Genomic DNA, 15,147 nt, shown 5'->3' on the forward strand with positions numbered 1-15,147 from the left:
ATTTCCTGAGTTTCTCCCTAATGTCCTTTTTCTGTTCCAACAGCCTGTCCAGGTAGCACATTTCATTTAGTTATCGCATCTCTTCAGGCTCCTCTGGGCTGTGACAGTTTCCCGCCTTCCTTGTTTTGATGACCTTGACAGTTCTGAGGAGGCCTGGTCAGGGATTTTGTAGAATATCCCTCATCTGGGGTTTGTCTGATGTTCTTGCCCAGAGGCTGGGATGCAGCGGGCGGGGGCAGGACCAGGCCTCAGGGAGACTGGCCTTGCCGTCTCGCTGCCTGGCTCGCTGGCCGCGCAGGCCCTGATTCTTTAACCCCCAGCCCGTTGACTGTCACCTGAGTAAGGGTTGGGACTCTGGCGGGAGCTTGCTGTTGGAAGCTCACCTGAGCTGTTGCAGCTCCTGCAGCCTGTTCTACCAGCTCTGCCCGAAGTGATGAGACAGGATGGGCTGGGCCAGGACTCACTGCCGCCCACACAGTGTTCAGAAGCGGTGGGGTGCCTGGGCCCAGCACTACCCCTTCCTCTTCCAGTGACGACCAGCAGGGAAGAGGACATTCCTCCTCTTACACCAAGTCACCGTTCCAGCGGGTCTCTTACTTAGAAGCAGCAACCACGCTCTGACTTTATAAATGCAGAGATGTGGGTGTTTGCGGACTGCAGGCTCCCAGTGTTAGGAGACGCCTAGCCTAGCTGAGGGGCCTCCCCAGGCGTTCCGGCCTTCTTTCCTCAGGACCCTTTCCCAGTGAGTTAAAACTACCTTTGTCACTTTGTCAGTGGGTTACATGCCCTAGGTAGAAAGCAGAGGTTTAGATGCTGTCACCTTGTATCAGAGCCTTCCTCACCCTCTGGAGAGAAGACCTCGGGATTCGTCCCCACCCTGACCAGTTAGAAACAAGGATGAGCCCTCTGTGGTTCCCCTGTGGTCACTTCAGAGGGAGAATGCTGGGCGGGGAGGGTCTAGGTCTTCAGCCGGAAACTAAATCCACTCTTAAACGTGCTTTCAAGCAAACCCCTTAACGAGTTTTCAGTGTCTTAGCTTGGCAGCGCGCTCTTAAGAAGTGGGCTGTGGAAATAGAAATTATCGCATCTTTTTAACACATCTGGCAACCTGGCTTTCTTTCCCCAACCTGGCATGTTGCTGTACAGATTGGTCATGGTGGTGGTAATCACTGAACAGTCATCAAGTAACAGTGAAAGGTAGACAGTTGGTGAGAAAGGAATCAGGTAGTCATTCAGATGGTATTTTTGATAACTTGATCTGCCTCTGAGCATACGGTCTAGTCAGCTGAAGGAATTTGAAGGTGACAACATGTATTTCCATAAGCAGAGGGTGAAAGCAACCTGTCTGTTTTCTTTTTTCCTCCCCAGCGACGTTTTTACCTTTGCTAACAAAGCGTTAGGCATTTAAACTTAATGAAGGCATCCTTTGATGGTTTAGCTGTATACATTTATTCTTTGTTATCTAGTTTTCCATGTGTAGGCATGTTTATTCTGGTGGTGGTTCGTAATTCAAACACGTTACCGTAGGCGGGAATAGTCTTTATATCGGGCGGTGGGTAAGGGGGCAGCGTGAGGTGCGATGACATTTTTACTGCACAGACTTGCACACGCGAATCGCCGTTGGGGTACAGTGGTGTTCTGTCTGCCTGCGGGATTCTCTGGCCTCATCGCTGCCATTGTCAAGTCTTACGGCGTCGGTGAACGTGGTGGTTTTAGAATCTGTGCACCTCCTCTCGCCAGGGGGTCTAGGCCCCTCCTCTTGGGTGCAGGCTGGACAGGACTGGTGACGCGCCTCTCATGGATGACACGGAGCTGCGACCGCGTGTGGTTTCCAGGACCGGGCCTGGGGTCCTCCTCTCTCCCTCGACTCCGCCTCCCCCGCCCCTCTTCCCCTCTCAGGTCACTTACTGGGGGAGGCCAGCAGCTGTGGGTGAGTTCTTGGTGAAGAACTGGGCCTCCAGTCAGCAGCCCTGGAGGGACCCGTCCTGGAAGCATCCCTGGGCCCCGTCGGACCTTCAGATGGCGGCGGCCCCAGCTGACTCGTGGGCTCACGAGAGGCCGTGGGCCGGATCCAGCCAGATTCTTGACCCTCTGAAGCTGTGCAAGATACTAAGTGCTTTCTGTTTTAAGTTACTCAGTTTTGAGGGTGTTGGTTTGGCAGCAGGTGGGAACACAGAAGTCACCTGGCCCTTCTGGTTCTCTCCTCATCTGTGACATGAGGGTTGGCCTAGTGCCCTTAACAAGTTGGCAGCTATCTGCCGAGCCTCAGGGGCAGTCCTGCCAGCCGGCTGTGCCCGCCCCTCCCACGGCGGCCTCCCCGCCTCTGTCCCACCCGCTTCCCTCTTGGCCCTGGCTCACCCACTGCCGGGACTGGAACTTTGTCTCTGGCAAAAACCAAGTGCACGTTTTATTTATTTCCTCTCTTTTTTTTTTTTTTTTGGCTGCGTTGGGTCTTCGTTGCTGCGCGCGGGCTTTTTCTAGTTGCGGCGAGCGGGGGCTACTCTTCCGTTGGCGGTGCACGGGCTCAGCAGTTGTGGCTCGCAGGCTTCAGTAGTTGTGACTCACGGGCTTCAGTAGCTGTGGCACACGGGCTTTAATAGTTGGGGCTTGCGGGCTCTAGAGCACAGGCTCAGTAGTTGTGGCACTCGGGCTCAGTAGTTGTGGCTCACGGGCTCTAGAGCACAGGCTCAGTAGTTGTGGAGCACGGGCTTAGTTGCTCCATGGCACGTGGGATCTTCCCAGACCGGGGCTCGAACCTGTGTCCCCTGCATTGGCAGGTGGATTCTTAACCACTGCGCCACCAGGGAAGTCCCTTTTTCCTCTTATTTTGAAACAGAGACAGATCACATTGGGAATAGAGTGGAGAAAACCATTTTAATAACTAAACCTATATTTACACTTAATTTTCATAACTGTTCAAGAAACCAACCTATCATCGGATTTACTGTTTCTGAAAATAACGTCATTTTGTTAAAAGTCGTTGCTGCTTTACCTACTTAGAAATAGGATGGATTTTGTCGGCCGAACTCTTTACTTATGGTAGATAAATAGACGTTCCTCAGTCGTTTATTTTCATTTGGTCTCACTCATGGCCTGATTTAATTCCTCTTGTGCTTCAGGCGATAGACTGTTTCTGTTGTATGCATCTGTAAGAATAATGCATGCCTTGGGCTCTTGGACTGAAAACTAATCAAATTCAAATATCTAATAATAATAACTACCAGCTAGGTAAGTTAGTGAGTAGGGGGAATTAGCGTTTGCAGTATCTGGCCCAAATGCCATCTAACAAGGAAGAGAGGGTCTCAGTGCGCTAGTCGAGGCTCTCTGGGTCTTTCCGGAGGCTGCATGTGGATGTAGCAGCCAAGGCTGTAAAGTCGAGTAGGCGGGCAGCGGAGTCGTCTCAGTCTGGTCAGTAGAGAATCCTAGTTCTTGGGTCACATTTCCTGACAGAATTCAGTTTTCAGTGAGGACCAGCTAGCCTTCCCTGGTCTGCATTTGTCTGCAGCATCTTCTGTGTGTGGGTGAGTCATTACGTATTCATAGTATCAGCATCCCTCTGAGGGCAGGAGAAGCAAAGCAGAGATGGGTCTGCATCCTGGGAAATAATAGCGGGCTTACGGATCAGATCACAGGCTTTGAATTCTCTGCAACTTTTGACCCAGCATCAAACCACATCATTACTCCTCTAATCCCAGCAGTTTATGGTTGTCACTAAAAAGAGGACCTGTCTGTCCCTGAGTCTCTGAACACGGAGAAAACCAGCAGCGCAGTTGTGGCGCGTCCTGGATACCAGCAGGTACTGGGCGAGAGAGCCTCTCCATATGTTTGTATTCGGTGCATTTCCATTTTTAAACGGAGCCTCCACTGGTGTAAATTAGTCTTATAATGTATGCAAATGTATGGGAGGGGGGTGGTTATAATGAAAAGCTTCCACTGCAAAGTGAGCAAAGCCAGTTAAATCAATCTGAGTAAATAGGATGAGGGTTTTCTTCAGCTGCATTTATTATTGAGCAGTTACCCTGAGACCACCGCCACGCTTTTGTGGGTACAAAAGAAATGTGCCCGAGCCCCTACCTTGAAAGGACACCTGCAGTGCTTCTAGATACCGACCCTTAGCGGATTACAAGTAGCACGAGTGATCAAGTGCTCCTGCGAGGGGCTGCTCCCCGGGACTCCGAGGGGACCTCCAGGCACTTAGCCCCCGTCCCTGCCTTCGAGAAGACAGGTCACTTGCTCAGCCCCCCAGGGTCACCGGCAGAGCCGTGGCCAGAACCCGAGGCTCTGGCTCCCAGGCAGGGGCTCGTCCCAGCGTGCCGTGGGTCCTACTTGTCCCTGAAATGCTGGCCTCTCCTGCCACCCTGGACCCTGTCCTCACTCGGGTCACCCCCGCCATCCCCCCACTCCGGGCCATTCCAGAGCTCCAGTCACCAATCCCCATCTCTTTTCCGCCTCTTGGTATCTCGCGGTAACCCCAGCATTTCTAGAACAGACCGGTCTTCACTTCCTGGCGCCACCCCTCCCCCACCCAAACGACTTCCCCCGTTTCTTGTGGGTCACTGTCACCCCCTGCCAGCTGTGCCGCCCCGCCCTGGCTGCCTCGCCCTTCGGGCCTCCTGGCCCCTCTCCTGTCCCCTCCATCAGCCCCTCACCACGACCAGAGTGACGTTTCCAGAACACGAGTCTCAAGTCTCTGAGTGTCTCGCCTCTCCTCCCTGTCGTTCTGTTTCCTTGTTTCTCTTGTGGGGTCCGGTCCAGACTCTCTGCTGCGGGGCGGTGACACGGGCACGGGCCATGCTGTCCCACGGGGGTGTCCCCTGGGCCCTCGGCCCTTCCCTAACGTCCGGCAGAGGCGCGGGGCGGTGACCCGCAGAGCAGGCATGACAGGCGGGTGGCAGGCGGTCGTGCGGGCACCGTCTCAGCCGGTGGATCAGGTGGGCCGGCCCGAACTAGAGGAATTTAGAGTGACCTGGCGTGTTTTGACTGGGAAATGCACTGTTTTCCTCTACTTTGGGCTGCCTTGGTGCTGGAGGGGAGCTGTATTCTCCGAGGGCGGGGCACTGGGATGACCGAGACCCTGGAGGCCCTGGCACTAAATTTCCTGCAGCTCATCTCTGACCTCACTGTGTGTTCTGTGTGACTCGGTGTTTGGTGCACCAGCTTCCTCAGCTGTAGAATGGGGCAGTACTAGCGCCTTAAGGAGGATGAACTTGTGGGCAGGGTCTAGAATGGGGCTGGGCACCTAGGAAGTGCCCTGTATTAGCGGCAGAGGTGTTCCCCCTCCTCCCCCTGCGCCTCCCTCCTCCCCTCCTCCCCCTCCCCTCCCCCTCCCCTCATTCTCCTCCTCCTCCTTCCCTCCTCTCCCCTCCTCCTCCTCCTCCCTGTCCTCTCCCTCCTCCCTCCTCCCCTCATTCTCCTCCTCCCCTCCCCTTCCTCCCCTCCGCCCCCTTCCCCCTCCCCTCCCTCCTCCCCCTCCCCTCCCTTCCTCTCCTCTCATCTTCCTCCTCCCCCTCCTACTCTGGGAATTGGCAGTGAACATGGTGATTTGCACTATTTGACTTGGAGTCCAGAACAAAACAGTCCTTTGTGGATGACTCCCTAGAAACGTATTCTTGGATTTTTCTGACATTGTGAGAATCACGCTCTTGTAACTTGGTTCAAACTGAGCCCTGGGCTGCCATTCCCATCCTGATTTATAAAGGGCCAACTCGAGCTGCTCACCCACTGTGTAACCTGGACAATTTGCGTAACCTCTCTGATCTTCTGTGTCCCCATTGTAAGATAGGAATTATAAAATGGCAGGCTTGTTGCCAGGATGAAAAAGTATCTTTGTACAGTGCCTGGTGCATAGTAGGTATTCATAAATAGCACGTAGCATCATGTCACCTACTGGGACCTTGCGGTGCCCTCGTTATATAGCAGGTCCTCATCCTTGGCCTTAGTTCCATGGTGGGCTCAATTCACTGTCCCGGGGAGTGGGGGTGGGGAGACAGGTTAGGGAGTGTTACATATGGACCAGTCAATCTTGTTTGTGGGAAGAAGGAGACATTTCTTTTCTAAGAAAACATTGATGATTGACTTACAGATGTTGATTTGGTGAATTACAGTGCGGTGGCCACACCAGCAATGTTCACTTTTTTTTTTCATTCACTTTCGATTTTATTCGAGTACAAGGTTAAATGGTGTGATCCATTAGCCAGTGTGTGTAGTAGGCCAGATGCCTGAGGGAAAAAGTTGTTGGCCACAAAATGTTACAAGCAAGCTGCAAAATAAAAATTAATAAGCTTAATTAGAAGTCTACCCAGTGTGACTCTGCTAACTTCATTACTTGCTGGGTTTAGTGTTCGCACGTTTCTTTATGTCGTGAAGGCAGAGAGTGGGCCAGATTCTCTCACTCCATTGCAGGCGCCAAGATTGTCTGGAAATCTTTGCCCATGGTAAATTGAAAGTTTATTTATAACCAAGTCATCTCGAAAGCCAAATTACAATTCAAAACATTTTTTTCGCAGCAAAAAGTATTTAAATTGGGATACAGATGCATTTCAATACATTTGTTACAATGTGGGCTAGGATCTTCAAAAGTCGGAGCACCTGGGCCCCTTGAAAGCCTGAGAAGGCCTTGTGACAGGTTGCCGGGGTGGGCTAGGACCACCCAGGCGCAGGGCGTTCCTGACCTGCGCACTGTGTCTACAGGGAGTCATCCTCCCAGTGCCCCCGCCCATCATCCCCATGGTGGCCTTGAGGGGATAAACCAGCTTCACTTCACCTCAGAAGCAACTGAAGGAAAACCTGGCCTCCAGAGGAGGAGACTGAGGCCGTTTCTCTTTAATTACTCTACTTTTTGAGTAAAAATGCAGATTACTGGCAGAGCAAGTTGCCTTTGGGAAAAAGATGTCTGATTTGGCCTAGCCCCTGAGAATGAATGCTTCCTGCAGATCTCGCTTCGCGTCTTAGGAGCCAAAATGCCCCCAGCGGTCCCGCAGCCCATGCTGGTTGGAGGAATGTTAGTGGAACAGACCTGAGCAGAACTGGTTGGGTCTCCCCTGAGGGAGGTGACCTAAGGCCGCCAACATCCTAATAGCGTCTGCTGGGGAAATGGCCAGTTGACAGGGCTTGGCCCACCAAAGTCTGTGTGGGAAACTTACTAGCTGAGGGGTATTTCTTATCTGGGTTATATACGGAAACCTTTCTTATCGTATTCACAGAAATCAGATCCCGAGTGGTTGAAAAATATATTTAGCTCTGTGGTCATGGGGTTGTTTGATTAATGTTGATAGATTAAATTGTTCGTGTAGATGAGTTGAATAAATTCTACCAAAGCGTCTCTCTTCTGGTTTTACATTAAGCCCTTAGTTTGCAGCTCTTTTCCACTGGCAGCCCTTCTAGAGGAGCGGAGGAAAAGCTCCGCCATCCTTTGCCCTTCCTCCACTGTTATTCAGTGGGATGAAAGGAATCATTTCACAACCTCTGAGCAGGGCTCAATGGCCCTGAGGGAGACTCTGATCCTAAGGTGCCCTTAAGCCATAGAAGACATCTGGAGAGCTACCCTTATTTTAATGGCTTTGATTTAATTAACCACTATTGAATTCTCTTATTTAATCCAGTTTCCCTATCTCCCTTCCCCACCCTCCCAGATCCTCAAAGCCCAGGGAGTTTCCAGAGTATTTCTTTCCATAGATAAGTGATACACGTAGACAATGGAGAGAGAAACACAGGTCCTTCCTTGGAAAGTTCACGCCAAGAACTTGGACAGACTCACTTCTGTCCTTGGGTCTCCACCACTGAGCAGGTCTGGGGTGCAGTCCTCCGGATGGGAGGACTCATTGTTTATTGACCTGATGAATGAAGGTGGGCTCCAGGAACGTGTCGACTCATTTGGTGTCTTTGCTCCCCCAGGAGGACTGGAATGACATTGACCCAATTAAAAAGAAAGACCTTCATCACAGCAACGGGGATGAGAAAGCACAGAGCATGGAGACCCTCCCTCCAGGTACTGCAGCAGCTCCCAGGGCCAGGCCAGCCTTGGGCTGCTGGTGGGTGGTGGGGACCTGTCTTGCCCACTAACTGTGAATGAGCTGAATGTGGCATCTGGAGTGTATCGCCTGTGGGGTAGGGAATGCACTTCCTACGGCAGCTGGAGACACTGCCCTAGAGCAATGTTTTGCTGTCTTCCTTCAGGCCCTTAGTGGGTGGTGAAATGAGTTTACTGGGAGGTGACAAAAATTTCTTGGAAGAAAAAATATCAGTAGAATAAAAAATACAGGATGGGATGTATCGGTTCACAGATTTTTGTTTTTTTCACAGACTTTTTTTTAGAGCAGTTTTAGGTTTGCAGCAAAATTGAGCAGAAAGTACAGAGGTTTCCATAGACACCCCCCACCCCCCCCACCCCCCACCCCCGCACAGACTCCGCCACTATCAACATCCCCCACGAGATGGGCCATTTGTTATCGTCAGTGAACCAACACTGATGCATCATCATGGCTCAGTGTCCATAGTTTACATTAGGACTCACTCATGGTGTTGTATATTCAGTGACATGAATTCACCACTACGGTATCCTACAGAGCAGTTTCACTGACCTAAAAATCCTTTGTGCTCTGCCTATTATCCCTTCTCCCCCCAATCCCTGGCAACCACCAATCCTTTTAACTGTCTCCCTGGTTTTTGCCTTTTCCAAAATGTCACATAGTTGGAATCAGCTCAGACGTAGCCTTTTCAGACTGGCTTCTTGCACTTAGTAACATGCATTGAGCGTTAATCTATGTCTTTTCACGGCTTGGTAGCACTTTTGTTTTTACCGCTGAATTGTATTCTGTTGTCTGGATATATCACAATTTATTTATCCATTCACCTCCAGAGGACATCTTGGTTGCTTCCAAGTTTTGGCAGTTATGATTAAAGCTCCTGTAAACATCCACGTGCAATTTTCTTGTGTGGACATAAGTTCTCAATTCATTTGGGTAAATTCAAGGAGCGCCACTGCTGGATCATATGGTAGGAATACATTTATGTTTATATGAAATCGCCAAACTACCTTCCAAAGTGGCTGCACCGTTGTGCGCTCCCACCAGCAATGAATTAGAGTTCGTTTTGCTGCACACCCTCACCAGCGATTGGTGTTGTCATGGTTTTTTTTTTTTTTTATTGTGGCCCTTCTGATAGTTTGGAAGTGGTAGCTTATTGATGTTTTAATTTGCAATTCCCTAATCTGTAAAACTTTGTGGAAGTGTCCGTTCAGGTCTTCTGCCCACATTTTAATCAGGTCGCTCCTTTTCTTATTGTTGACTTTTAAGAGTTCTTTGAGTATTTTGGATAATAGTCCTTTATCAGATGTGTGATTGCAAATATTTTCCCTCGGTCTGTGGCCTGTCTTCTTATTCTCTTGACAGTGTCCTTCCCAGAGCAGAAAGTTTTAATTTAATGAAGTTTAGCTTTATGAGTTCTTTTGTAGATTATACCTTCGATGTATCTAAAAAGTCATCGCTATACCCAAGGTTACCTAGATTTTTTTCCTATGCTGTCTTCTAGGAGTTTTATCATTTTGTGTTTCATATTTATGTCTGTGATCCATTTGGTTGTAAGGTCTGTATCTAGATTTTTTTTTTTTTTCTTGCATGTGGATATCCAGTTGTTCCAGTATTATTGTGGAAAAGGCCATGGTTGTTTCATTGTGTTGCCGTTGCTCCTTTGTCAAAAGTCAGTTGACTATATTTATGTGGGTCTATTTCTGGGCTCTGTTTTCTCTTCCATAGACTTATTTGTCTGTTCTTTCCCCAGTACTGTGTTGTCTTGATTACTTTAGATTTATATTTGGTCTTGAAGTTGTTGAGTAATGTCAGTCCTCCAACCTGTTCATTCCCTTCAGTATTGTGTTGGCTTTTCTGGGTTTTTTTTGTTTGGCTGTTTGTTTTGCCTTTTCATGTAAACTTTGGAATTAGTTTGTTGATACCCATAGAATATAGCTTGCTGAGATTTTGATTTGGATTGTGTTGAATCTACAGATCAAGTTAGTAAGAACTGACCTTGACAATATTGACTCTTCCTATCCATGAACATGGAATATCTCTCCATTTATTTAGTTCTCTTTAAATTGTTTCATCAGAGTTTTATGGTTTTGGTCATATACATTTTGTGCCTATTTTGTTAGACTTGTACCAAAGTATTTTGATTTGGGGGACGCTAATGTAAATGGTATTGTGCTTTTAATTTTAAATTCCACTTGTTCATTCTTCATATATAGGAAAGCAATTGACTTTTGTATAACTTGTACCTTCCAATTATAACAAGCGTTGCTATAATTACTTATCGGTTCCAGGAATTTTTTTGTTTGTTGATTCTTTCAGATTTTCTACCTAGACAGTCATGTCACCTGCAAACAAAGACAGTTTTGTCTCTTCCTTCGCAATCTATATTATACCTTTCGTTCCCTTTTCTTGTCTTACTGCATTAGCTAGGAATTCTAGTATGATGTTGAAAAGGAGAGATGAGGGAGGACATCCTTGCCTTGTTCCCGATCTTAGCAGGAAAGCTTTTAGTTTCTCACCATTAAATATGGTGTTAGCTGAAGGGGTATTTTTAGATGCTCTTTATCAAGTTGAGGATGTTTCCCCTCTATTCCTAGTTTGCTGAGAGTTTTTATTCATGAATGAGTGTTGAATTTTGTCAGATGCTTTTTCTGCATCTATTAATATGATCATGTGACTTTCCTTCTTTAACTTCTTAATGTGGTAGATTACATTAATTAATTTTCATATTGAACCAGACTTGCATACCTGGGATAAATCCTACTTGGTCATGGTGTACAGTCCTTTTTCATTGTTGGATTCAATTTGCCAATATTTCGTTGAGGATTGTTACATCTATATTCACAAGAGGTGTTGGTTTATAGTTTTCTTTTCTTGTCTGGTTTTGTTATTAGGGTAATGCTGGCCTAATAGGATAAGGTAGGAAGTGTTCCCTCTGCTTCTATCTTCTGGAAGAGATTGTAGAGAATTAGTATAATCTCTTCCTTAAGTGTTTGGTAGAATTCACCAAGAAACTCAGCTGGGCCCGGTGCTGTTTGTTTGTGGAGGTTAATAATTGTTGATTCAATTTTTAAAATAAATATAGCCCTGTTAAAATTGTCTATTTTTTCCTGTCCTAGTTATGGAGATTTTGTCTTTCAAGAAATTGGTCCATTCATCTAGGTTATCAAATTTGCAGGCGTAGAGGTGTTCATAGTATTCCTTTATTCTCCTTTTAATGTCCATGGGATCTGTATTGATGTCCACCTCTTTCATTTCTGATATTCTAACTTGTGTCTTCTATCTTTTTTTCATAGTTAGCTTGCCTAGAGGCTTATTGATTTTATTAATCTTTTCAAAGAACCAGTTTTCAGGGTTTTTTCCTATTTCTTAGATTTATAATTTTTATTATTTATTTTCTTTTGTTTACTTAGGGGTTATTCTGCTCTTCTTCTAGTTTTCTGAGGTAGAAGCTTAGATGATTGATTTCAAGTCTTTCTTCTTCTCCATATTGTATTCAGTGCTGTCAGTTTCCTGCCAAGCACTGATTTCACTACATTACACAAATTTTGGTAAGTTGTATTCTCATTCTTATTTGGTTCAAAATATTTTTAATTTCTTTAAGATTTGTTCTTAACCTGTGCATTCTTTATAAGGATGTTGTTGAATGTCTAAGTAATTTGAGGTTTTCCAGTATTGAGTTTTAGTTCCAATGTGGTCTTAAAGCAGATATTATATGGTTTGTGTTCTTTTCAATGCGTTCAGCTGTGTTTTATGGCCCAGGATGTGGTCTGTCTTGGTGACTGTTCCATGTGAGCTTGGAAGAATGTATTCTGCTGTTGGATGAAGGAGTCTGTAGATGTCAGTTATATCACCAGTTGGATGATGGTGTTGTTGAGTTCACCTGTGTCCTTACTGATTTTCTGCCTGCGGGATCTGTCCCTTCCTGAGAGAGAAGTCTCCAGCTATGATAGTGGCTTCATCTGTTCTTCCTTGCAGGTCTCTAAGTTTTTATCTCATGTGTTTTAATGCTCTTGTGAGGCACATACACATTAAAGATTGTTATGTCATCTTGGCAAACTGACCTCTTTAGCATTACGTATTGCCCTCCTTTATTCCTGGTCACTTTCCTTGTTGTGAAGTTTGTTCTGTCTGAAGCTAATATAGCTCCTTCTGCCATCTTTTGATTAGTATTAGAAAGGTATCTCTTTGCCATCCCCTTTACTTTTCATCTATGTGTGTCTTTATATTTAAAGTGGATTTCTTGTAGACAGCATGTAGTTAGTTGGGTCTTGTTTTTTGATCCATTCTGACAATCTCTGTCTTTTAATTGGTGTATTTAGACCATTGACAATGTAAAGTGATTATTAATATAGTTGTATTAATGTCTACCATATTTGTTATTCTTTTCTATTCCTTGCCCTTGTTCTATGTTCTTTTTTCTTCCACTCTTTTTCTGCCTTTTATAGTTTTATTTTTTTTTTATTTTATTTTATTTTTTTGCGGTACGCGGGCCTCTCACTGCTGTGGCCTCTCCCGTTGCGGAGCACAGGCTCCGGACGTGTAGGCTCAGTGACCGTGGCTCACGGGCCCAGCCGCTCTGCGACATGTGGGATCTTCCCGGACCAGGGCACGAACCCGTGTCCCCTACATCGGCAGGCGGACTCCCAACCACTGCGCCACCAGGGAAGCCCTAAATTTTTTTTTTAATGTATATTTTATTTACTTATTTATGGCTGCATTGGGTCTTTGTTGCTGCACGTGGGCTTCCTCTAGTTGCGGCGAGTGGGAGCTACTATTCATTGTGGTGCCTGGGCTTCTCGTTGCGGTGGCTTCTCTTGTTGAGGAGCACAGGCTCGTGGGCTTCAGTAGTTGTGGCTCATGGGCTCTAGTGCGCACGCTCAGTCGTTGTGGCGCCCGGGCTTAGTTGTTCTGCGGCACGTGGGATCTTCCCGGACCAGGGATCAAACCCGTGTCCCCTGCATTGGCAGGTGGATTCTTAACCACTGCGCCACCAGGGAAGTCCCTGCCTTTGGTAGTTTTAATTGAACATTTTATATGATTCCATTTTCTCCCTTTTTTACCTTTTTTTTTTTTTTTTACAGCTAATCCAAGTCTAACTTCAGACAACACTGTCCTGCTTCACAGTTAGCACAAGTGTATTACAGCAAAATATTATGAATCTCTCCCTCCCATTCTTTGTATCATTGCTGTCATGCATTTCATACGCCATTCATATATATAAACATGTATAAGCATACAGAATCAAATACACAGTTGCTATTATTATTTTGAGCAAACTGTTATCTGTTAGATCAATTAAGAATAAGAAAAATGGGACTTCCCTGGTGGCACAGTGGTTAAGAATCCGCCTGCCAATGCAGGGAACACGGGTTCGAGCCCTGGTCCGGGAAGATCCCACATGCCGTGGAGCAACTAAGGCTGTGTGCCACAACTACTGAAGCCTGCGTGCCTAGAGCTTGTGCTCTGCAACAAGAGAAGCCACCACAATGAGAAGCCCGTGCACCGCAATGAAGAGTAGCCCCCGCTCGCCACAACTAGAGAAAGCCTGCACGCAGCAACAAAGACCCAACGCAGCCAAAGATAAATAAATAAAATAAATTTATTAAAAAAAAATAAGAAAAATTACAAATGTAATTTTACTTTCACTTATTCCTTCTCTGATTCTCTTCCTTTCTTTATGGAGAGCTGCATTTCTGACCTAAATCAGTTTCCTCTCTGAAGAGCCTCTTTTAACGTTTCTTGCAAGGCAGATCTACTGGCAACAGATTCCCTCAGTTTTTAGAAAGTCCTTATTTCTCCCAGAACTTCACTCTTAGAGGTTAATTTCACAGGGTCCAGAATTCTAAGTTGATGAATTTTTCTCTCAACCCTTGAGTTATTTCATTGCATTCTCTTGTTGCTTGCATTGTTTATGAGGAGTTGGATGTAATTCATACCTTTGTTTCTCTAAAGCGGTATTTTTCCCCTCTGTCTTCTTTGAAGATTTTTTTTTCTTTATCATTAATTTTCTACAGTTTGAATATGCTGTGCCTGGGTGTAGTTTTTTTCGTATTTATCCTGCATGGTGTTCTCTGAGCTTCCTGGATCTGTGGTTTCGTGTCTGACATTAACTTGAGGAAATTCTCAGTTATTATCACTGCAAATATTTCTATTCCTTTCTCTCTTCTCCTGGTATTCCCATTACACATGTTTCACCTTTTGTAGTTGTCCCACAGTTCTTCAGTATTCTGTTTTGTTTTGTTTTGGGCTTGTTTTTTTTTTTTTCAATCTTTTTTCTTTCATCTTTGCTTTTTATTTGGGAAGTTTCTATTGTCATAGCCTCGAGCCATGAGGTTCTCACATCAGCCATGGCCAGTCTTCCAATGAGCCCCTCAAACTCATTCTTCATTTCTGTTAGTGTTTTTAACCTCTAGCATTTTTTTATAATCCTCCCTTAGAATTTTCATCTCTTTGCTTACAGTATTCGTTTGTCCTTCCATATTGTCTACTTTTTTCATTAGAGCTCTTAACGTAGTAATCATAGTTGCTTTAAATTCCTGGTCTGATAATTCCAACATCCTGCCATATCTGAGTCTGGTTTTGGTGCTGGCTTGTCTCTTCACACTATGCTTTTTGCCTTTTAGTGTGCCTTGGAATTTTTTTCTTAGGAACCCAGATACGATGTCCTAGGTAAAAAGAACCCCAGTAACCAGGCCTTTGGTGATGTGCTGATAAGGTGTCGGGGAGTGGAGGCGTGCTGTCCTTATGTGGCAGGTGTCAGTCTCCTAGTGAGCCTGCGCCCCAGGTGTCAGCTTCACAACCGCTTCTCAGCTGTCCTGCCGCTCAGGTGGGACAGGATGGTTAGAGTCCCCCGGAGCTGGGCATTCCCCTTCCTCCGGGTTGATTAGCTCTCTCGAGGGCTGGCTTTGTTAACAACGGAGTGCTTCCACTATTTCAGAACGGCTCCTTCCCCCCGCCACTGGATGCCTGAAGGGGTGAAAGTCACGGAACTGTGGGATCCCTGGGCCTCCCCCGCCGGAGTTCTTACCCGTAAGGCTCGCCCACAGTGAGCCTCCAGTGGTTCATTGTGCTGCTCGGGTCCCTCCCTGGCTCTACCTCCTGCAGAACTTGCTGCCCCGGA

General features: G+C 46.5%; 1 protein-coding gene across 3 annotated transcripts in view; it reads left to right on the forward strand.

The window, feature by feature from the left end:
- The window catches only part of GALNT2 (polypeptide N-acetylgalactosaminyltransferase 2), a 175,208-nt gene that overhangs the window by 87,504 nt on the left and 72,557 nt on the right, over positions 1-15,147 (forward strand). For 2 of the 3 annotated variants that reach the window (XM_029245304.1, XM_029245305.1), the window contains exon 2: positions 7,894-7,987. In XM_029245304.1, the coding sequence (XP_029101137.1) occupies positions 7,894-7,987 (94 nt within the window). Of the gene's footprint in view, positions 1-7,695; positions 7,787-7,893; positions 7,988-15,147 lie in introns of those variants that run through there. The other variant, XM_029245307.1, reaches the window with a different exon arrangement.

Source organism: Monodon monoceros, unplaced genomic scaffold, assembly GCF_005190385.1.
Source record: "Monodon monoceros isolate NGI ecotype Baffin Bay Population unplaced genomic scaffold, NGI_Narwhal_1 Super_Scaffold_4, whole genome shotgun sequence".
Classification (NCBI taxonomy): domain Eukaryota; kingdom Metazoa; phylum Chordata; class Mammalia; order Artiodactyla; family Monodontidae; genus Monodon; species Monodon monoceros.